The sequence below is a fragment of the Polypterus senegalus genome, chromosome 13 (assembly GCF_016835505.1).
Source record: "Polypterus senegalus isolate Bchr_013 chromosome 13, ASM1683550v1, whole genome shotgun sequence".
Lineage (NCBI taxonomy): Eukaryota > Metazoa > Chordata > Cladistia > Polypteriformes > Polypteridae > Polypterus > Polypterus senegalus.
This window is the reverse complement of record NC_053166.1, coordinates 32,928,245-32,951,297: the sequence shown is the minus strand read 5'-3', so window position 1 is coordinate 32,951,297 and position 23,053 is coordinate 32,928,245. Positions and strand designations below refer to the sequence as shown.

Genomic DNA, 23,053 nt, shown 5'->3' with positions numbered 1-23,053 from the left:
TTAGATCTGTTTTTTCCCAAAAGCCCACAGTTACTATTATTAAGTATATAATAGTTTATTTTTTATTTTGTTTTCTTTTTCAGCCATCTGTGAAATTGCAAAATACAGAAATAGAGCTGGAAGCTGAAGAGAATGTGCTTGAAAACAAGGAAAGCATCTTACCTCCAGAAGAATATTGGTTAGTGGTGGCACAGTCTTAATGACTTTGTTTAAATACATTATTATACTATTTGAATAGTTTACAATACAGTGTGTTTTCTGTGTCTTTACCAGCTATATTACTGAAGGTTTTACAGTCTTTGTTTGCTCTGAGAAGATTTGTAAGTCCAGCCAATCACTTAATGTTGTATCTTTGCATTTAAAGCCCTGCCACACAATATTGAATAAAGTAATACATCTAACCTGACAGAAAAAGGTAGTAGTTATAAAAAGGGTATAAACATTTTGGGTTAAACATAATTAAAATGAATCGCATAAAGTATAAATGTTCATGTAATAATTACCATAGTTTGTGTCAGTAAGTGTACAGTATATGTTTATCTCATTTTTAGATTAAAGAATTTAGAAAAGATTTCATTTTTAAAAATGAAGTCATTTAAAAAAAATTGAAAAATGTATGAAAGGCTGTATAATGAATGCATAGAATTGGTGGTGTTGTAGTAAATAATACAGAGCAGAAAATTTAAGGAAAATGTGTCTTCTAAACAAGGAAAATTGTGAGCTACTTATAACTTAGATGGTCCTGGTCTAAAACAATTGAGGGGGAGGCTCAATGAAAAAATCTACATTGCTAAGAATACTTGAGAATAGTGTGAAGACGCAGTGAGTAACATCAACCTGAAATGAGGCAAAGCTGCTTGAATAAAATTATATATGTAAGGTTTTGAAGTTCTCAGTTCCAACATATAAAGGTGGAATTGACAATAACATCTCCGCTTTCAAGCATTCCTGCACTAGTGCCATCTTCTGCGTGAGTAGTGAACCAACAAATTTCTCTGTCATTCCTGTCATTTAGTGATTGTTGGTGCAGAGAGCAGAACATGTAAAAAACTAATATACAATTTCTTTTTCTTAGCTAGCAAAGCAGGCACAGTTTTTTGGTTTTTTGCTGTTTAATTCCTTTAATAATCGTCTCGGAGTATATGCATGGAACTAAAGTTGTGAAGTTGAAAATTTTCTTTAGGTCTTTCAGAATTTGGAGAGAGATTAGAATAAATGGAAATGCACTGAAAAAAGATTTTTAAAATGGGTAAAATATTCATTTTAATGATATTCTGTGAACCTAAGTTTAAAAGAAAACATGAAGTGGGTTTGTGAGTGTACGTGCAACCCTTTTTTAATAATTTAATTAAAAGGAAATTATCATATCAGAATGAGAAGCAATCGTGATGGCATGTATATTCTGTTAGGTTATTAATCTTGTGCTTCAATAGATCTCAGTGTGATTGTAACCCCTAAATCCGTGAACTAGAATTCACATTTAAGTTTGTTTAGTGATGTTTGCAGGACGTTTACTGTAACTGAGATTGATTTTATGCCTGAACAATTTAAGTTACCCAAAACATTAATTGCATGTAAAAGTGACATTATTGGGTCTGTAAAATAAAGTATTCAATCATCAGCATCAAGGCTATTTTTATTTTTGAGGTTAACAATCTGCAACATGTGCCACAGAGATATCCAACTATAAAAGTGACTGTGACAAAAACATTCTAGCCGTTGCTATTCTTGCGTGCCATAATAATGAAGAATATATTAAAATACAAAAATCTGTTTTATTTTATAGAGTATATTGTTGACTAGTGTAATTGAAACCGATGTTAGAACACAGTTTATTTAAATGTCGTAACAAAAACATAACTTTCCCATGGGTTGCCTACTAGCATGTCACCCATTTAAAATAATAATAATTTACTTACAATACTGTAGTTCATAATACTCTCTACAATTAGACCACCTTTATTGACTCACACTTAACTCTCTACACTTGTTTTATCTGTTTTAAATATTTCTTCTTTCTGTCTTACACATGTCTGCAAATTTCACTGTACTCTGCACATGTGACGCTACTACTTCTAAATAATGCTTTCATAAATGATTAATAACAAAAAAAATATTAGTCCCTTAGCCATGTTAAAGGATTCTCTTCCATAATGTTTTATACCATTTATTCACTGGATTTGGAATAAGGTAACAAACAGAGCTTCTTCATTAGGTATATGCTAAAAGAAATTGCTGGCTGTTGTAAAATATGTTAATTTTTGTGGATCTAAAGATAGACACACTATAATTAAGTTTTATATACCACAGCTTTACATAATTCAGTTTTCAACAGGGTAAGATTTTATGTGATGATACACATCATTGCCCTTTCAAACTTTCTCTTCAAGGTTGTGGATTAAGCATTTCATATTCTTTCATATTTTCCAATGCTTCTAGCTAATTCATTGTAAAGTAGTTTCTTTTTATTTTCCTTCAAATTAAAATTGGAAAAATAGTGTTCAAATGATTACAAACTTTTCTTTATGTTTTTAGCTGCAATTGTATTTTAATTGCCTTTCAGGCAGAAGGACAATATGGATTATGATATATCACTTAATAAAAGTGGTGATGAAGAATTCGGTCAAGTACAAGAGGCCTCGCAAAGTGCAGAGACAATACAGTGGGATGAACAGCTAATAACCGAATGGACATTTGACAATGAAACATTACAAAAAGTGAGTTGAACATTGTATGTTTTTTCTGTCTTACTCACAAGTTGTGCCTCAAAGCCTTAATAATGACTACTAATGTTAACTTTTCTGAAATTCAGGAGTACAGTATACTTTTTTCTTTAATAATGTTACATTTTTCTAGACAGTGATTTCAGAACTTTTAGTGCAGATGTGATTTTTTTAGTGATTGTATTTTCCATAGGTGGACAAGGAAACCATCACCGAAAATATTCCACAAGGTGTTTCCGTTGTTCGTCCAAAGGAACGCAGAGTTGCTGTTCCCCAACAGAATCTTTTTGTAAGAGGAAGCACAATAATACGTTCAAAAACATTTTCACCTGGAGCACAGTCGCAGTATGTGTGTAGGGTAAGTCCTTACATTTTATTTAAGGTGCAGTTACTGTATATCAAACTTTCATATTCTTCTTATATTTTTTTTCATCACCTGTCATACATTGGTCTTGAGGAGCCAGATCTGTTTCACAGATGAAAATACAAATCTGGAGACAACCTGTTAAAAAGTGTGTAATGAATAGTGGCAAAATCCTGCACTACACCCAGAGGGCTTCTTCCTAAAACACCCAAACCATTTTTTTCATCACCCGGAAATGGTACTTTACCTGAACACATACTCAATTTTTTTATTATTCATGTAGCTGCAGAGTCCAATTTATTCAACTTTACTTTTATAACAATTGTTCCATATATTATTTATTTGATTTTTTGTTGATGGTTCCTTAATGTACATAATATAAAAATATAATAATTGTCTTGCGGTTTACTCTGCAAATATCCATCCCCATATCTAAGTATACAAGAAATTTGAGGGGAGACCACACCTGGTTTTTGAAAATTAAACAGCACTGATCGAGAGACTGACTAGGTCATCATACAAGATCAGCATATTGTTGCTGACCAATCACTTTTCCTTTAAAAACATCGTTCAACAATGACGCAATACAAACAAAGGTAGGTAGGCGAAGAGAGTCGTCAAGTCAAGTTGGGGAGCATGCACTGGTACAGTGCGTTGTCACACCCACTACACGGTGAAACAACTCGGGATCCCGGTTTGCAACCCACCAGGCAGACACGCGGCCCAGTCCTACCCTCCGGAAACGAGACTTCATCTGCCGCAGCCAGGTGTTATGTGGGCGGCCCCTTGGCCTGGTCCAGCCACTTGGGTCCCCAACAAAGTTAAAAAAAAGAAAAAAAAAAAGAAAAAAGCAGAATCACTGAGATGATAAAAGGATCACCCTACCTCCTAAAAATACTTGTAAACTCAATTAGGTGCAACTAACTACAGTCTCCATTGTACACCAAGCTAATTGGCTTCCACGCATGTTCATTTGTAATCATTCTGATTAGTTCATTATAAAAACATCTATTCCTAAAGCATTAGTGTTTGGAAGTGCAAGTGAAGCTAAAAGTCAACTGTGGGTGGCCAGGCACTGTCAAAAGATCTCGGGAGTAAAGTTGTGAACAGGTACAATTCAGGAGAAGGTTACAAAAAAATATCAAAGGCTTTATCAGTCCTTAGGAGCACAGCAAAGTCCATAATCAAGAAGTGGAAAGTGTTTGGTAATACTAGGACCCTTCCTGGATCATGCTGTCCCTCCAAACTGAAAGGAAGAATGAGGAGGAAACTGGCTACCAAGAGGCCTATGGCAACTTTGAAGCAGTCACAGGAATGTTTGACAAAGAGTGGTCATTGTGAACATGTGATAACAATATCGCAGATGCTCCACAAATGTGGCTTGTATGGGAGGGCTGCAAGAAAATAAAGAAAACACTCCTCAAGAAAGGCCACATTAAGTGGGGAGTGTGGATGTGACTCGGTCACCCGTTATCAGCTGTACCCCTCGTTTGTTGTCAATGTCTACTGTTTCGTTCACTTAGGAGTTTTATGTTTATACATTCCAAAGCATTGTGGTGAACTGCCGGTGGGAACTGTGAATCTGCATTCTCTGGCTAAGAGGTCGGCTCTTTGCATCGTAAGCTGAATGGAGAACTCAGTTTGTCAGCCATGCAGAACCTATCTGTGACCACTGTGAGCTGTGTGCTTTCTTGGTGCTGTCAGCTGATCTCTCTTTGCATCAGTCCCCACCTTCTCTGGGCATTGTTGCCACTACACTCCATCCGTCCACAGTGCAAATCCTACTCCTGTCACCAATTGAATTGCTGTTACACTACGAGTCATCACATTTTGAAGATTTGAGTTGTTGTAAACTGAAGGTGGTGAGCTGCATAACTGAGTTATTTGTCTCAGATGCAAGCACTGTGTAGTGTGAGCTAGATTAAGGACATCTATCTGTTATCCGTGCAGAACCTGTTTCTGACCACTGTGAGAGATGCACTTCCCTAGTAACATCAGCTGATAACTCTCTTTGTCAGTCCTCACCTTCTTTGTGCACAATGGTCACTTCAGCGGAAATCCATTTTATCTGAGCTTTCTGCTATCCTAAGTAGCATCGGTCCACATTACCTTTAGATAAATAGGATTCTACTGTGACATAGTTCTTACATAAAATATTAAAGCAGCTTACCAAAGGTTATGAACGGTGGTTAATAAATTAGTTGCATTCAATCCTGAATCTTACATAAGAAACAAACAAAAATAATGCTATTAAATGTGTTTTCAGACATTTGTAACTGTCAATTGAGAAAGCAAAATAATACTGAAACATTTGCAATTTTTATTTATTGAAAATTATAACCATGTATGTGCTTTAACAGAAAAAAAAATTATATTTATTTTCACAGATAAATAGAAGTGATAGTGACAGTTCAACATTATCCAAGAAGTCTCCATTTGTAAGAAATGCTTCAGAGAGGCGAAGTGTTCGAGTGAAAAAGGTTTGAAGATATTTACACAGTCATAAAATGCTTTATTTTGTACTGTGGATGTGCACAGCTTCTGTTATTTCCCGAGAAATAACATTTAATATTAACAATGTCTGTGCATAACCTGTGAGAGAAACCTATAGGGTTGTTCTGAATTTTAAATACATTGAACCTATGATTTGCACAAATTGCAACAGTACAGTGGAAAAAAGAGAGGCTTCTACCATCTTCTGGTATCTCTGTGGAACTTGAAGAGCATATCTCACTAGTGATGCACATACTAAGTCTGTCCTCCCAAACTGTCATAAACAAATATAGTCCATATGTCAAACAAAGAGTGACAATGTGTTAATTTTGAACCACAGTAAAATCTCTTTATCTTTAACCTAAACAGTAGCTTATCAGTTTAAAGAAAAGCTAGGTTCTCTTATTTATTTATTTTATTTATTTATTTTTTAAATAGTTTTAGGTAAGGTATCTTGTTCTCATTAAGTTGTGAACCATGCATTAACTTTTAATTTGTTCAGTTGAGCCAGGTTAGTTGATGCACTAACAATGTAGTATAGGAAATCACATTGTTTTTGTTACTTCGTCTAATGCTATCTAAAATAACTGCTTCAAGAAAATTTGTGATATTCGTAACTCTGGCACTATATGATGAAGAAAAAATGTTTTGCTCAATAATAATAGTGCCTTTAAGGGAGGACAGTTGTAAAATCTGATATACTGTACAGAATTGTTTTATATGACAAGGTTTATTTTTTCTATGGCTTAAAATAAAATTACACTTAAGACATTGCCAATATGTATATTTAAGTCTTTTCTAACCATAATTTTCAAAAATTTAAATTAGACCCATGTGTATAATGTGAACTCTTTAATAATAAAACTAATTATGACAAAATCTGCCTGCGTTTTTATTTTTTTGTAGCCAATACTTCCAGCTAAGGGCCTTGATAGCCTGTTACGTACATCTCTAGATTTGGAATTGGACCTGCAGGTGTCTAGGACAAAACATAATCGACTAAACCAAGAAATTGCCGTTTTAAAGGATTTAAAAGAACATCTTGAACAGGCAAAAGCAAAGGGAGAAACGGAGCTTCCTAGCTGGGTTGTGGAAGATGAGAGATTCAAGCTCTTGCTCAAACAAGCAGAGAAACAGGTAAGTTTAAAACTTGTAAAAATGCTGTTTGTGAATAAACTAATCAACTTTATAGTAATCGTTCCCTTTTCAGATCACAAAATCATGTCCTTTAGCTTCAAATCTTTGACATCTTCCTACATTTTAGTCACCAGCATTCTTGGTATATCTAAAATACTAATGTTGAATACTAAAATCCATCATTTGCTGCATTCTTTTTTTTTTTTTGGTAGGTTCTTTTAAGTAACAGTTACAGGTCTACTGTACAATTATGTTAATGGACTGATATTATTATGTTCCGTTTTTGTCAATCAGTTTAGATCTGCATTGTTTTACTTTGTATTTAAACATATCTGTATATATGTACTGTATGTGTATTCATTATGTAATTAGTAAAGTCTGTAATTGCATTTTACTTGCAGAGCACTGCGCCAGTACTTGTTGAATAGCTCTATACAAAAATAATCTGAACTAATACTTATAAAAGCTTTAGCCAATAGATTAGAGGAAATGCTTTACTTCATAATTTTGCTAGTTTAAACAAATACTATTGAATCTGCTGTGCATGTTTAACATAATGTGTACCCCAGCAGCAACAAAGCTTCCTAAGTCTGTATGAGCCTTGGAAGAACAAGTTGTTAATGGAGTTAAATGTTTTTTTTATTAATAACATAACACATACTCAACTTTGGACCCAAGTTATGTGCATGAATTTGATTGTTCTTCTAAAAAAAGCTTCACTTTGTGTAAATATAATTTCTGAATATCACTTTAGAAAATAAACAAGTCAATGGTGTTCCTTATCACTAACTTTATTTTCCATCACTACTGAACACAGAGAAGGGAGAAACCTTTAAGAAAAATATCTCTCAGATGATGAAGTGCCATGATAAATACTCATTACTCTAATAAATAATGAATTAATTTTTAAAATGTTCTTTGACGTTTCAGGGTTCAAAATTGTTCGTTATATGAGCATATTTGTTGTGAATAGCCTTGCACATCTGTTAAAATCTGATCATCTCTCTCTCAACTATTTCACAACAGTTCACATACTTAGGAATTATCGTTGCACAATGACTTAAAATCCAGTTCAAAACTAATTTTACAATTCTTAGGTGTGTTAAATAAGATGTTGGGTGGTCAGGTCTTCATGTTAGACAGGAGTATTGAAGGATAATTGTGGTATTTTTCAAGTCCAAGTTCTTTCTTCACAAACATGTATGCATTTGCCATGCGAAATTGTGTTCAACTCACAATCTGTCCATTATGTCTACCAGTAAAATAAGATCGTTTGATGGAAGACTTTGCTACTGAGAGTACATCTTGTGTTCAAGATATTGCTATGGCAGAATTGAGGTGAAATAGATTTCAGATGTCGAGACTTTCTTTTTTTACGTCATTATCTACGTACTCTGTATAGTGAAGTTGTCGTCTTTAAGTACTACATATTGCATGGAATGGTTTAGATGAATTTTTTAAAAGTAAAAAAGAAAGTCTGTCAATTTTTAGATACATAGATCGGTGGAACTTTATTTGTCCCCAATTTGACCGCTTACTGCATTTCTCTGTTTAAAAAATGTATAGCCTTATTTTTCATGAAATAATATCTTCGTACTTAAAAATAAATTAAAATGTTTTCAGCTTATGAAGTTAAAACTCACAATTAAAATTATAGGTCCTGCATTGCCTGTTTGGTTGTGGTGCGTTCAGACATTTAACTTTCCCCCTGTTACATGATGATAATATTAATTTGTTTTGCTTGACACAAAGAAAGTATGTGTCCATTTTTAGTAAGGTTAAATGTGTGCAAGTAAAGAATTCCCAGTCTGTATACCCAGGAAAGCATTTATTTTTACCAATGTTAATCAGCCCTAAGTGATTTAATGTTACATCCTGTAGCTCTGCTGTGCTTACCAATGAAATAATGCACATCTTTAAAAGAGTATTCCGTGTTCAAACAAATACAATACAGAACACAATTCATTTAATTTACATTTAAGGAAACATGACAGTGGTAGGATTTCCCTAAAAATGGGTTCCAGTTTCAAGCAAACTAGACAATGGAGTGGAAGTTTGTCAAAGTAAGGTCAGTTTTACATTAATGCCTAGGACAGCTTTATCAGAAGAACTGATGTTAAAATCATCTCCACAAACGTTCAGAAATGCTCTTAACAAGCTTTTATACTCACTGCTCCCAGTGTTTACAATCACTTAACAAATGCATATGTGCTGAATGCTAGAACACCTCAAAAGTGTGCATGTGCCTCTGTCAGGTTTGCTTAACATAGAGACATACAGTGGTGTACAAATGTATTCAATTCCCTTGAAAGTCATCATAATTTTCTACATGACAAAAGATTTGTACACATTCAGTATTTTTAATGTGAACTCTTACGCTATAACAATACATTTCCAAAGTCAAAATAAACCATTTTCTGTAGATATTTAACTGAAAAAGAAAAACTCTAGTTAGTGTTTGCGTAAGTATTTAAGCCTCTGCACTTTGGAAGCTCCAGCTTTACCCAAATGGCAAGTCACAAACGACACAAAGGTGACATTTGACCATAGTCAAACATACAGTAATTAGGTACTACTTGTGAGTCCTTTATATCTCTGTACATATAAAAGCGCCCTCTGTAAGGGCCTTAGTCTTTGTTGGACAATCACTGTAAAAATGAAGACAAAGGAGCATTCTGTTGATGTGAAAAACAAAGTCTGAACAGGCCTTTCCTCAAAACTAAACATCACAGCAAGATGCCGAATTAAGGTCTGTCACTCACAGACATCCACAATGCTCTTTGGTTAAAAATAGAGTGACGATGCATGGATCCACAATTTCAAGAGCTCTTCATAAAACAGGCCTCTATGAGGAGGGTAGCAAGAAAGAAACAAACTATTCCTGAAGAAGTTCCACATTAAATCATGTATGGCTTTTGCTACAAAGCATGAGAAAGATCCAGTTAAGATGTGGGAGAGGTTTTTTTGGTCAGATGAGATCGAAATAGAACCTTTTGGGCAGACTTCAAAGAGGTATGTATGAAATAAAATGAATGCTGCCCATGCTTTGAGAAACGCTATACCTACAGTGTATTATTGTGGTGGCAGCATCATACTATGGGATGCTTTTCATGTGCTGGGACTGGGAATCTTGTCCGAGTTGAATGGACAATGGATGGACACAAATGTCACACAGTACTGTAAGAGAACTTGTTCCAGTCTGCTATGAACCTATGGCTTGGGTGAAGATCCATCTTTCAACTTGACAATGAGCGACTCTAAGCATAAGGCCAAAGCGACACTGGAATAGCTCAGAAACAAAAAGGTGAATGTTTTGTAATGACCAAATCGAACCTCTGATATTAATCCTATTAAGAATCTTTGGCACTATTTGAAAACTGCTGTCAAAAGGCGCCATCCCACCAACCTAGAGGATCTCTATAAATTATGCCAAGAAGAATCACTCCTGAGCAATGTGCAAAACAAGTATATAGATAACCCAAAAGAATTAAGGCTGTTATTGAAGCAAAGGGTTCTCAGCAAAGTATTAATGTGTAGTGCTTGAATACTTAAGCAAACACTAACTTGAGTTGTTGTTCTTCAGTTAAATATCTACAGAAAATGGTTTATTTTGTCTTTGGGTATGTATTGCTTCAGCATTTGGGTACACATTATAAATGCTTAATGGATAAGTATGTGTATAAATCTTTTGTCATGCAGAAAATTATGATGATTTTGAATTGGATGGAATATTTTTGCACATAACACTAAATGTGATTATAGTATGATAAAGATACTGTCCCTTGTAATAGCATTTTGTTCCTGGTGACAACATATGATAAAAAGTACCTGCCATTCAACTCATTATTTTGAAAATGACCTTAGGATTTATCTTTTAGGCTTGGTGCCAACCAAGTGTTAGTCTACGATACAGAAGTGAACACTACAATTGTTAGATGTATTGAGTCATTTCTCTTGGTGATTTTAACACATGTGGCTGCATTGAAATATTGTCAGTTTACACTGTGAAAAACTTCTAAACAATTAGAATTCACACAAATGAATTATTGCATTATTATGTTGGCCTTTGTATCTGTCACAGACAAAAGAAGAACAAATACAAGAACAACTGGTTCATAAGATGATGAAGATGGCAGCTAAAGATGTGCACAGGATATGTGGGCAAAACCGAAAAGAAGTATATGAAGTGCAATCATTCCGGTAAGTTATTCATAATGGTTTGCTTTATCTGAACCTTTCAGAATGCGATGCATGATATTTGAAAAACCAAGAGCTTATTTTATTTACATAACTTTTTAATTTTGTGGTTAACAGTTACTTTGCAGTAAACATTATTATTATGTGTACATTAAATAGTGTTGTACAGTTTGCGTTATTGCTTCTCGGTGCTTTCACTTCGATTCAGTTTCTGGCTGGCATACTTTGTTCTCATTACTGTGTGATTTAAGTAGGTGAACTGTAAGTTTGCAAAGTTTGAGTTTGTAAAGAGTGGGTATATGAAAAGTGAGTGACTGAGTTTTAGTGAAGAAATAGCATCTTCCATTCCATTTATAGCAACGATGGTTCCAATTCCTTGTGGCTCTGATTTGAAAGTTGGATGACAAATATTGTTGGATTTTAAAGAGGATGATGAATTACCTTTTATATTGAACTACTCAATGTTAAAAGTAGGCTGATGTGTGTATTAAAAATTAAAATAAATGCAGAATGTCAGTTAATTTTTTTTAAAGTACTATACACAAGACAATTTAAGGTTAGTTTACATTTTATATACTTACCGAAGGTGGTAGGGATGAAAACGGCGCTCGTACACATGCGGAGAACGGCACACGCCTGCTGTGCGCTGCTGAGTGTTGATTCTACAATAAAATAAAATAAAATGAATAATAAAAATTATCACCCCAAAAGCGGATAGTAGACATCACATGGTATATGTGTACCAAGTTTCAGGTCAGTAGGTCAAACTGTTTGCAAGCTACAGGTGATTTAAGATCCAGACAAACGAACAAGCATGGTAGCTTATTATATAAGAAGATTTTGTGCAATTTGGCTAACTTTGTACTTTTCCTTTTATTTCAGTTTTAGCCCAGAAAGACTGCAATTTAATTCCAAGTTGCATTTCAAACATTTAATGTTGATATAGTTAGTGGTGGTTATTTCAAGGCATCCGGGCCTCATGTATAGTGTTGTGCGTAAAATTCACACTAAAACACGGCATATGGACAAAATTAGAAATGTGCGTATGCACAAAAAAATTAGATTCATAAAACTGTGCAAGAGCAAAGTTCTATGCGCTTTTGCTTTATTTATCCCCATCAACGTGAATTTTAACACACATGCATGAGCCTACAGCCCCACCACAACTCCTCTCTGAATTTTGCTTTATTTGAATATGCAAATCAATATAAACAGCCCCTTCCATTCAGTGTTTTGTTACAAGACAATGGCAAGGGCATGTGTATAATTGAGGAATTTCAGAAAATGTGAAATGGAGGTCAGGTGAGCTAAGTAATCATGTTATATTTTGATAAATCACGCAGACTTACATTTTTGACCAATAATAATAATAAATGTCCAGCCATCACACACAACACCATTTTCAAGTTTGTTACCAACCCTACTATTTCTCAGAATGAATGAATCATGTGCTAGGCAATCTCCTGACACATTTTCGCATCACAAATAATTTGCACATTAATAGAATGGAAATGCGTTCTATTTACATAATAAAATTAATTCTCTGAAAGCATCTTTATAGCAATGTGTGTGCAGTCGACTGCTCTGATTACATTTGGAAAACTGGACGTTTGCCAGTTCAACCACAGTGGAAGGAAATCTCATATATCCGGATGACAAGTAGATAATACCATCCCATACAGCTTAATTGGTGCGACTCAGTGATGATTGTGAAATACCTGATTGGCCAGCCAATTCACGTTGAAAAGTTTCTGTGGCTAAAAACTCGAGGGTGGACAAAACTTGCAAAGGAACAGGTATAGCACAATTCCTCAAAGTCTGCCTTTGTAAAGCTGGCCCCAGTTGAGCACACGGCTCCGAGAGGATAGCTGTTGAAAATCTTAATCCACTTAGGAGCCATTCATCATTGTGGAATAAGAAATCAATATGATCTTTAAATTCACACTCTCTTCTAATTCTTCCATGTGCAATGTCTTCTGACTAGGCTACAGCAGACGTGGTAGTTGGAATAATTTGGCCATTTTGTGCACCATTATATTGTTACCGATTTATTACAGTCAAGTTCCTTAAATATGGAAACGATATCAAATTAATTTTGGTGTACTTGATAAAGTCCACATTTTGGATGCAAATCTATAAAAGAAAGGTAAACCACACAGAAATAGTAGCACTGCTTTGATGGTGGATGCCACCCATTTACAAAACCTAGCAGAAGCATGTGTACTCATGGTCTTAGGCTACTGTGAAAATGTACGTAGTATTTCGACAAATTTACTTTTTATACATCTCGATGTGAGTGCGGAAATGGGTGTACACAACATTTTTGTACATAAGCTCCATTTATACATGAAGCCCCTAGTGACTGGGTCTTCCTTTATCATATGTTGTTAAATTACATTCTAGTGGCCACTTTGAATATTTCAAGGTATGGATTCAACAAGGTGATGGAAACATTCATTAGAGTTTGTGGTTGATGATGAGTCTATGACATCATGCAGTTTCTGCAGATTCGTTAACAAAACTTCAATTTCACATACCCTCTGTTTCGCCTTATCCCAAAAGTGCTTTGTTAAACTGTTGAGGCCATTAGAGTAAACTGAAGCCACTGTCATGTTTGTAGTACATGCTCGAAATAATGTGTTCTTTCTGACATACAGTAACTGCATAATCTTACTGTAAGAATCCATAGATTGAAGAGTGCTGTTATGTTACATGTTAAAATATATTTGTATGCTTTGCGTTGCATGGACACGTAACAAAAACAGGGACCCTACTGCTTTTTTATAATATATGGGTCACATTTAATTATGTTATAGTGATTGCCTGGGTCTCTTAGTAATTAGAGAGTCAATTTATAAGGTATAAATAAGTGTTGAAGGTATAACACTGATTTTATTAATTTATTTTACGGTTTTCCCTTCCTGTTTGAGGTTGACATTTTATTTTATAGGCTATAAATAAACCTTGTTGTGATTTTTGATTTCACAATTTTCATATGCCATTTTTAGTGCTTGGGATATTGTACAGTGTGATCCTCTTTATTTATTTTGGTATGAGATGCAAGTCTTTCTTGTTTTTTTTTTTTTTTGTTAAAATATGTCATATTGCACTTGTGCTCTTAATTCATCATGCAACTGAGTATTCATTTTTGACCATTTAAGCAGCTAACACATCCGTTTAACCATTTTATATTGCATCATCAGAATGGCTACATCACTGCAATTTAAATTACAGTCACATATTAGTTTGTATGTATACTGCCTATCTGTGTGGAAAATGCATCAAAACGAAGATTATTTTAAATTCAAAGAATGATTATAATTAATACATTGTCATCAGTAGGCACTCTCCATTATATGTATACAGTGGTGTGAAAAACTATTTGCCCCCTTCCTGATTTCTTATTCTTTTGCATGTATGATACACAAAATGTTTCTGATCATCAAACACAGTTAACCATTAGTCAAATATAACACAAGTAAACACAAAATGCAGTTTTTAAATGATGGTTTTATTATTTAGGGAAAAAAACAAACCTACATGGCCCTGTGTGAAAAGTAATTGCCCCTTGTTAAAAATAACCTAACTGTGGTGTATCACACCTGAGTTCAATTTCCGTAGCCACCCCAGGCCTGATTACTGCCACACCTGTTTCAATCAAGAAATCACTTAAATAGGAGCTGCCTGACACAGAGAAGTAGACCAAAAGCACCTCAAAAGCTAGACATCATGCCAAGATCCAAAGAAATTCAGGAACAAATGAGAACACAAGTAATTGAGATCTATCAGTCTGACAAAGGTTATAAAGCCATTTCTAAAGCTTTGGGACTCCAGCGAACCACAGTGAGAGCCATTATCCACAAATGGCAAAAACATGGAACAGTGGTGAACCTTCCCAGGAGTGGCCGGCCGACCAAAATTACCCCAAGAGCGCAGAGACGACTCATCCGAGAGGTCACAAAAGACCCCAGGACAACGTCTAAAGAACTGCAGGCCTCACTTGCCTCAATTAAGGTCAGTGTTCACGACTCCATCATAAGAAGAGACTGGGCAAAAACGGCCTGCATGGCAGATTTCCAAGACGCAAACCACTGTTAAGCAAAAAGAACATTAGGGCTCGTCTCAATTTTGCTAAGAAACATCTCAATGATTGCCAAGACTTTTGGGAAAATACCTTGTGGACTGGTGAGACAAAAATTGAACTTTTTGGAAGGCAAATGTTCCGTTACATCTGGCGTAAAAGGAACACAGCCTTTCAGAAAAAGAACATCATACCAACAGTAAAATATTGTGGTGGTAGTGTGATGGTCTGGGGTTGTTTTGCTGCTTCAGGACCTGGAAGGCTTGCTGTGATAGATGGAACCATGAATTCTACTCTCTACCAAAAAATCCTGAAGGAGAATGTCTGGCCACCTGTTTGTCAGCTCAGGCTGAAGCGATCTTGGGTGCTGCAACAGGACAATGACCCAAAACACACCAGCAAATCCACCTCTGAATGGCTGAAGAAAAACAAAATGAAGACTTTGGAGTGGCCTAGTCAAAGTCCTGACCTGAATCCAATTGAGATGCTATGGCATGACCTTAAAAAGGCGGTTCATGCTAGAAAACCCTCAAATAAAGCTGAATTACAACAATTCTGCAAAGATGAGTGGGCCAAAATTCCTCCAGAGCGCTGTAAAAGACTCATTGCAAGTTATCGCAAACGCTTGATTGCAGTTATTGCTGCTAAGGGTGGTCCAACCAGTTATTAGGTTCAGAGGGCAATTACTTTTTCACACAGGGCCATGTAGGTTTGGATTTTTTTTTCTACCTAAATAATAAAAACCATCATTTTAAAAACTGCATTTTGTGTTTACTTGTGTTATATTTGACTAATGGTTAAATGTGTTTGATGATCAGAAACATTTTGTGTGACAAACATGCAAAAGAATAAGAAATCAGGAAGGGGCAAATAGTTTTTCACACCACTGTAAGTATATAATATACTGTATATAATATAATTTGCTTAAGGGTTGCATAAATATAAAAAGAGCTATGAATATGAAAGTTTACGAAGTTTGTTATCAATTATGTATAGATAGAATGTTTTGTAAAAGTTTTATATTTGTGCATATAGCAGCATTGCCACACATCCCATCTATGTAAAGATCTCCTTTAACTCAACATATTGCAGTCCATTTTTGACCAGCCTATTACAGGACTTTGAGGGCAGTGACGCTGGTGTAAACATACTTGTGGTAGCTTGCAGCAGATGATTTTTGGAAGAAGTTGTGTTTTGACCAACCATTCTTTGACAAAGCTTGTAAATTTAAGTTGGACAGAACCTAAGAGATAATTTAGTGTAACTCACAGGCCAACAGAATGAATTTTATATCAGGATGAGAAATTGACATTATAGTCAATGCAACATCCCACTGAGAATGTGGTACTGTTTGTTTTGTTTTTTTTTTTTTTCCTTCAAAATTTAAACAGATTTTGTCAAATTCATGGGCAGTGTGGTGGTTCTGAGGCTAGGGATCTTGCCCTGTAATCGGAAGATTGTTGGTTCAAATCCCATAAGTGACTCTACTCTGTTGGGCTCCTGAGCAAGGCCCTTAACCTGCAATTGCTCCTTCATAGGTATGACGTTAATCTGCATCCAGCTCTGCAAGCAGCTCCTCCAACTTGCATGGAAAACCTGGGGGTTAGTGGCAGGATTAACACTCCAGCCACTGTAAGAAAACCTCATACTGTTTGTTCAGGGTGGTTGCATGGCTGCACTTGGATCTCAGTCTAGGTGGTTTGCTGTGTGGTGGGTACGGTAACATGCCTCCAACCTCTCTCTCCTCTTTGTCAAATTGAATTTACAGTGGGCATAAAGGTCTAACTTTCTTTTTAGTTGCACATTCATAGTTTGAACAGTAAATTTTATTATTGCAATTACAATTATTCCAGTTATCCTTAAAAAAAAAAAAAAACCTATAACAAAATAGGCAGTGGCTTGCAATATTTTAATTAAAAGGAGAACACTGCTTCTGTACTAATGCCAGCTCAATGTTTTACTTTTGTGTTATATTTGTCATTGAGTTTTATTTTTACGTTTGTGATAATGTTTACAGTGAAAATGTAATGGCCGTCTTCCAGAAGAAAGTAAGATCAGAATACCACTTCACGCAATAGTTAATTTCTAACTTTTTCTACTGTGACTCAGATATTGCATTTTTAAGCTACAGTCTGCAGTTGAAAAATTTAATTTTGTTTATAAAATATGTGCAGGTAATACCCGTGGTCTGTAGTTTAATTATGACTTTAGTATAGAGCATAAGATTTCTACATGGCTGATTATGCAGGAGCTTAATGTATAAAAACAAACTGATAAAGAAAACTAATCTGAATTGATGTCCGAATCATCTAATTCTAGTGATGTGAAAATGTTGATCAGCCCTAAAAAAAACCCTGACTGAACTATCCCTACTTAGCACAGTAATTGTCTCACAGCAAACAAAATGACTATGTTGAGGAATGTATATAAAAAAGATTATTCATTTTTAGGCAGGAATATCAGAGCAAAAAGTATTCATTTGTCTTGGGAAGTAAAAATTCATGTTGACGGTATGTCCTGAATTGTGTATTAAAGGTATGATTCTTCTTTCTTTTTCAGAGAGAAGATGGCATTTTTCACACGGGCAAAAATTAATGTTCCTGATTTGCCTGTGGATGATGTGTGAGGATTTTCAAGTATTTACATTAGCTGCTGAACTGTAACACATACAAGTGACTGATCCTGTAATATTATATGAAGAAAAAATAAGCAAACCAGAAATCAATGTTCCTTGTTTGAATGTACAGATTTATAGTTTTATTCTTTTACTGTATATAGATAATATTAAATATAATTGGCAGGACATTTGAGTCTTATCATTGAAACATATAAAGGTAAAAATATATTTCTTCTATGACATTAAATTTTAAAAATGTTCCAATCTCTTGTTTTCTTTGAATTCCATAAGGATTTAAATGGGCATTTGTAGATGCAGTTAAAATTAGGCAATTATTGTTCCCCAGAAGGAAAATTTAATAATAAGATCAGTTACAAGTGTTGAATTTTTCTAGCTCTTCTCAGGTCTAGTCATTTTTGAAATTATTTTTCTAAGAAAAAATGAATGTGCTGACTTCACTTTTGGTGTGGGTTTTAGGGTGTGGAGTTGCTACAGTTAGAAAAATAAATCACCAGCTGTTTGGTAACATTTTATGTACAAAATTACACTACAGAGATTTTTGATTCTTTGTCTTAGGATTTTTTATGGAGTGCCATTCAGTTCAGTACATTTCACAACAAAATCTTAAAGTGAATACATCATAGGGTAAATATATTTAAAGTAAAATCTATATTTTATCTAAATATACCAAACAGCTAATAAGTAATATGCTGTATGTTTCCTAGGATAAAAGAGCATTGTATGGAGAGTGATTTTATTTTTTTTTTAATTGTAAAAATGTGCCATTCCATTTGGAATTCTGTAACACAGCTTTTTAGTATGCTATATTGTATGCTAAAATATGGGTTTTGCTCTTTTGCGTTCAGCTTACATATAAGCAAAGTAAGAAATTTCCAAATAGATTCCAGTAAATGCCTGTCTCCATGATACATGCTTGAAATGCTTTTTCATATTCTTGATAGGACTATGATTTGCATGGCAATGCATAAAGAACAAATCAATCAAATTAATTTACGTCAAAAGCTTTTATGTGCTATTCTGAGAAGTGTGTGTGTATAGTACAGTATAATCTGTACGTAAAACGTCCCAACTGAATGTTTCGATAATGTACTGCATACACAGATTCTGAATGGATATTGTGAACAATCCATCATATGATGTCTCATTTTGCTTTGTAATGAATATAATATGATACAAGTCTAATTTGCCACGTATTAGTTATCAACATTCTGTAGTGTAATACATAGTTTCAACTACGTGACATTTTCATTTTTCATGCGTTACTGGATGGCTCTTATTTTTGTTGTCTTGTTAACATCAGCATAACTCAGGTACTATAAAGTAGCATACAAGCACTTTTTAATATTTTTTTTTTCTATCTGAAATTTACTGTTGAGTATTTGTTTGAATATTCAACTTATATATAAATACTATCTGGGGCTGGTTCCTGGCATAGTGACTCCTGATCTTGAAACAGGCATTGAATCTTTCCCTTTAGGGTTTATGTAACGAAACGCACATCCAGACTTAAGGGCCTTTAAAATCACCAGAAGTTTTGCCTATTTAAAAAAACTGATGATAATGTGTGCGTTTAAAATGTTGTTTTAAGTTAGCAATATTTTCTTAAGGCTCAAACTAGCTTATGGTTGTTCATGCGACTGAATTAAAAATATAAAGCCTCAATGGCTCTCCACAACAACAGATTCCCACCAAATCTAAACATTTAAACATTTATGATTAATATTTATCTTTTTATTTTAAACAAACTTGCAAAAACACTCAAAAGTTGTTTTTTTTTTTTTATAAAATATAAATTTAAACTCCCAGGCTCATTTAATATTATGCATTTCAAACTGGGTTTGAAAATATCTTTGCTGTACTTACCTGCACAAACTCGCAAATACATGTGATAACAGTAGACTCCAATGAAATGTGTAGCATGAATTTGTTACTGGAAATCCTGTAATGCAGCAGATGACTTCAGACTTTGCTTAAAAGTGTAAATACACTCTGCATCTGTGTTTATCAGTATACTTCATGATGTTTGCTTGAGCTGTATGCTTGAAGTAGTCCTATTCACTGTGCTTTCAGTAATTTACTCTGGATTACACTTTAATAATAAAATAAAAAATACATGTCTATACCTTCATTAGAAAGTGATACTGTGGAATGGTGGCACTACATAAAACCTCTGAAATGTGAATCACAGCTTAGCATTACAATTGTTGTTGGTCTTCATTTTATGTGGCACTTTTCTTCTCATGATAACAGCAACTTTTTCTTTATCTAAGTATCTGAGGTGACTGGATACTAAAATATCAGTTATTTAAAATACATCTTTCTAAAAATTTTCCAGTCCTTGTTCAAATTTTGTTGACTTTAACATTGCTGTTAATTAGTCAAAAAAGGTGTTTAACTAATTAAGTCATTATATGTATGTTCTTCATTTGTTTGTTTAGTCCTTAAAAATACTTTGCACAATTTTCTTCAATTCATTCTATAAACGTATATAATTCTCTCTGACCTTATGATGAACTGGATTTAATTTCATGACACATGAAATGAAATATTTGAGACTGTTTGTTTGATTTTTCATGAACTTGACATTGTTTTCATTGTTTGTAATATGTGTTTGAAATAGTTTATTTCCATTATTTTTTACTAAGGATGTTATTGGGAAAGTTGAGCTTTTAACTTGTACTATACCCCTGCTATGGCAGCATGTTATTCTGTATTTGAATTTGGGCATTTCTGAGCAAAGTTTTAAATGCAGAGGCATGTTAAAGTACAATATATTTTATTAACTAATTAGCATTCCACATGACCTTGACCATCATATTTGTGTGTCTTGAACCCTCATTTCAAATGAACTCATCTGTTATTGTCTTACCTAACTCGGCTTCAATGATGGGCCACCTACTTACCTACGTTCTCACTTTTACACACCACCCATTACCTTGACAGTTGAGTTGCATCCTGGTATCCCTGTTCTGGATGAGATTCTGTTGGTGTTTGTGTGAAGCATCATAACTATAAAATCTGAATTGCATTTCATCTGGTTCCTTCCCTTTTAAAAGTTGCCTAGGATAATTACAACAGGGGAGCAAGACTCCCAACAACATAACTCTAAAGAAAGTCAGGGCAAGCCAGTCTCTTCCCCTAAATTGCCATCCAAGAAGTAATATGTTTTCTAATTTTAAATTAAGGATATGAGATTAAAAGGTTTTAGAAAAAGAACAGCAAAATAACATTACTAGTGTAACACTAAGTATATGGTGGCTGTGAGACTAAGGATCTATGCTGATGTCTGGAAGGTTGCTGGTTTGAATCCCCGTTAATGCTAAAAGAGATCCTACTCTGCTGGGCCATTGAGCAAGGCCCTTAATCTACAGTTATTCTAGGGTCGCTGTACAATGGCTAACCCTGCGCTCTGACCCCAAGGGGTATGCAAAAACTAACAAATTACTAATACAAAAAATTGTATAAGGCAAAATAAAGAACAACAAAAAGAAGAATAAAAACCTTTATTTACAAGAAATTGTCAGCCCTACTAGAACTTCTGGCAGCTCTGCCAACTTAATATTCAATAGTTCCCAGCAAGCCCAGCTGTTTAATTATGATGTTCTGTGGTTTGCTTATTTTAGTGCTAAAAAAGGCCATGGTTAGAGAAGATTATCAGCTAATGTACGGTATTTGAATCTGGTTTTTATTTGTCTCTCCCTTAAGTTTTGAATATCACTACTGATTAATGCATTAATGGCAGTGGCTAGAGTTATTTTAATTTGCAGCTTTACATGGCAGTTATCCTAAATTTGGTTTGGCTTTAAAATAGATGTGTCTAGATTGCATGAGCATTTTTGAAAATCAATTAATGACAAAAATAATATACAAAGTCGGAATTTATCTGTAATTTAATCTGTATTTAAATACATTTGTACAGGTTTTCAGGTTTTTGAAAGATTGGCCCACAGATTACATCTTTGAAGTAAAACATTGAGCATAAAATGATCGAAATAGATGTATGGTTAATAACACTTTTAGATTTTAGTCTGCATTGTAGAGACGCCCTGTCCATAATGCTTTTTAATTTACATTTTTCAAAGGTAAACAGTTTTCCTCATTCTTTGTTTGCCTTGTGCTCTCCACTTATATCAAGTACTTGCTTTGTGGCAATATTTTGCAGAATGGCAAGTTATGCTCCTTTGTAACTTAATCGATCCAACTGAAAATCTCATATGCTTTTAAACACAAGTTTACTGTCATGAGAATAATTATCAATACTTCATTAGTTTTAAAAGATGTATGTGCAGTGCCCTAATATTTACAGTACATTATGAATGCCTTTCATGTTGTCAGTTTTTGTGATTATTAAGTGCAGAAGAGTTCAGGGTATATTCCGTTAGTTCAGTTTAATAGACTGCAGTACTGCTTGTGCTGGTTAGTATTCTTCAGATGTGTACATGGTAAAGCAAACCTTTCTCATTAGGATAACTATACGAATGCTCCCATCCACTTACTAATTTAGAAGGGGTAGAGTGAGTTCTTATTTGGGAAATATTTTGTCAGTAAATGTGTGTAATAAAAGCTGGTGGGATAGAAACGGTTGCTAGAATGAGATGCTTTTACACAAAGATTTTTCAGGTTGTGCCTACTTTATAGTATTTAAAGCATAACCTTCATATGAGCTTTCTAATATTAATTTAAAAGTAGAATAAATAGATAGATACTTTATTAATCCCAAGGGGAAATTCATAATACATTTAGTTGCTGGTACAGGGGCCATTCATTCTTCTGCAATGTTTCCACCTATTGTGATTTTTATTTTTAATAATATAGAAATTGCAAAATATGAAGAGTCATCCTCACTGCATTTAAAACATTTCCTAAGTTGCACCTTGTTTTTGCTGTTCATTTTATGTATGGCTTATCTTGGTAAATGTAGAACTCCCAACAGCAGCAGAAAATTACTTTTTTTTTTGTATTTTTGTATTTCTTTTAAATCTGGTACAGAATAGGTTTTGTTGTTAATCTTGTTCTGATATATTTTTGGCACTTGAGTCTGTGGTTTTTTTTTTGTTTTTTTTCTTTGGAAAATGGCAGAGTTCTAATAATAAGGTCATAAACTGCACTGTTTATTTTACACAACTTTGAATTTTTATTTTTACACCACTGTATTGAAGTTCATTGTTACAGTCTTAAAATTAAGAAATGATTGTTATCATTAATAGAACAGTTTGTAGAAATAACATTAGTATGTTAAGTAATGTTTATATCATTTAATTACACTGTATTAAAATATGTAAATATTTGGAATGGGACAATGTTCATCTAAAGTTACACTGTTAGAAATCTTGGCAATACTGTGATTACCGGTATGTAACACTCAATGTGCACAGTTATAGTATGCATGCAGTGTCTTATGATGATTTTAGCAGTGTCTA

The 23,053-nt window shown here is 34.2% G+C and overlaps 1 protein-coding gene across 1 annotated transcript in view; it reads left to right on the top strand.

Moving 5' to 3' along the window:
• wwc1 (WW and C2 domain containing 1) overlaps positions 1-20,994 on the top strand; it is a 63,754-nt gene extending 42,760 nt beyond the window's left edge. The window contains exons 16-22 of the mRNA XM_039774742.1: positions 84-178; positions 2,564-2,717; positions 2,917-3,081; positions 5,475-5,567; positions 6,487-6,717; positions 10,799-10,917; positions 17,555-20,994. Coding sequence (XP_039630676.1) covers positions 84-178; positions 2,564-2,717; positions 2,917-3,081; positions 5,475-5,567; positions 6,487-6,717; positions 10,799-10,917; positions 17,555-17,621 — 924 coding nt within the window. The 3' untranslated portion in view covers positions 17,622-20,994. The remainder of the gene's footprint in view (positions 1-83; positions 179-2,563; positions 2,718-2,916; positions 3,082-5,474; positions 5,568-6,486; positions 6,718-10,798; positions 10,918-17,554) is intronic.
• The last annotated feature ends 2,059 nt before the right edge of the window (positions 20,995-23,053 follow it).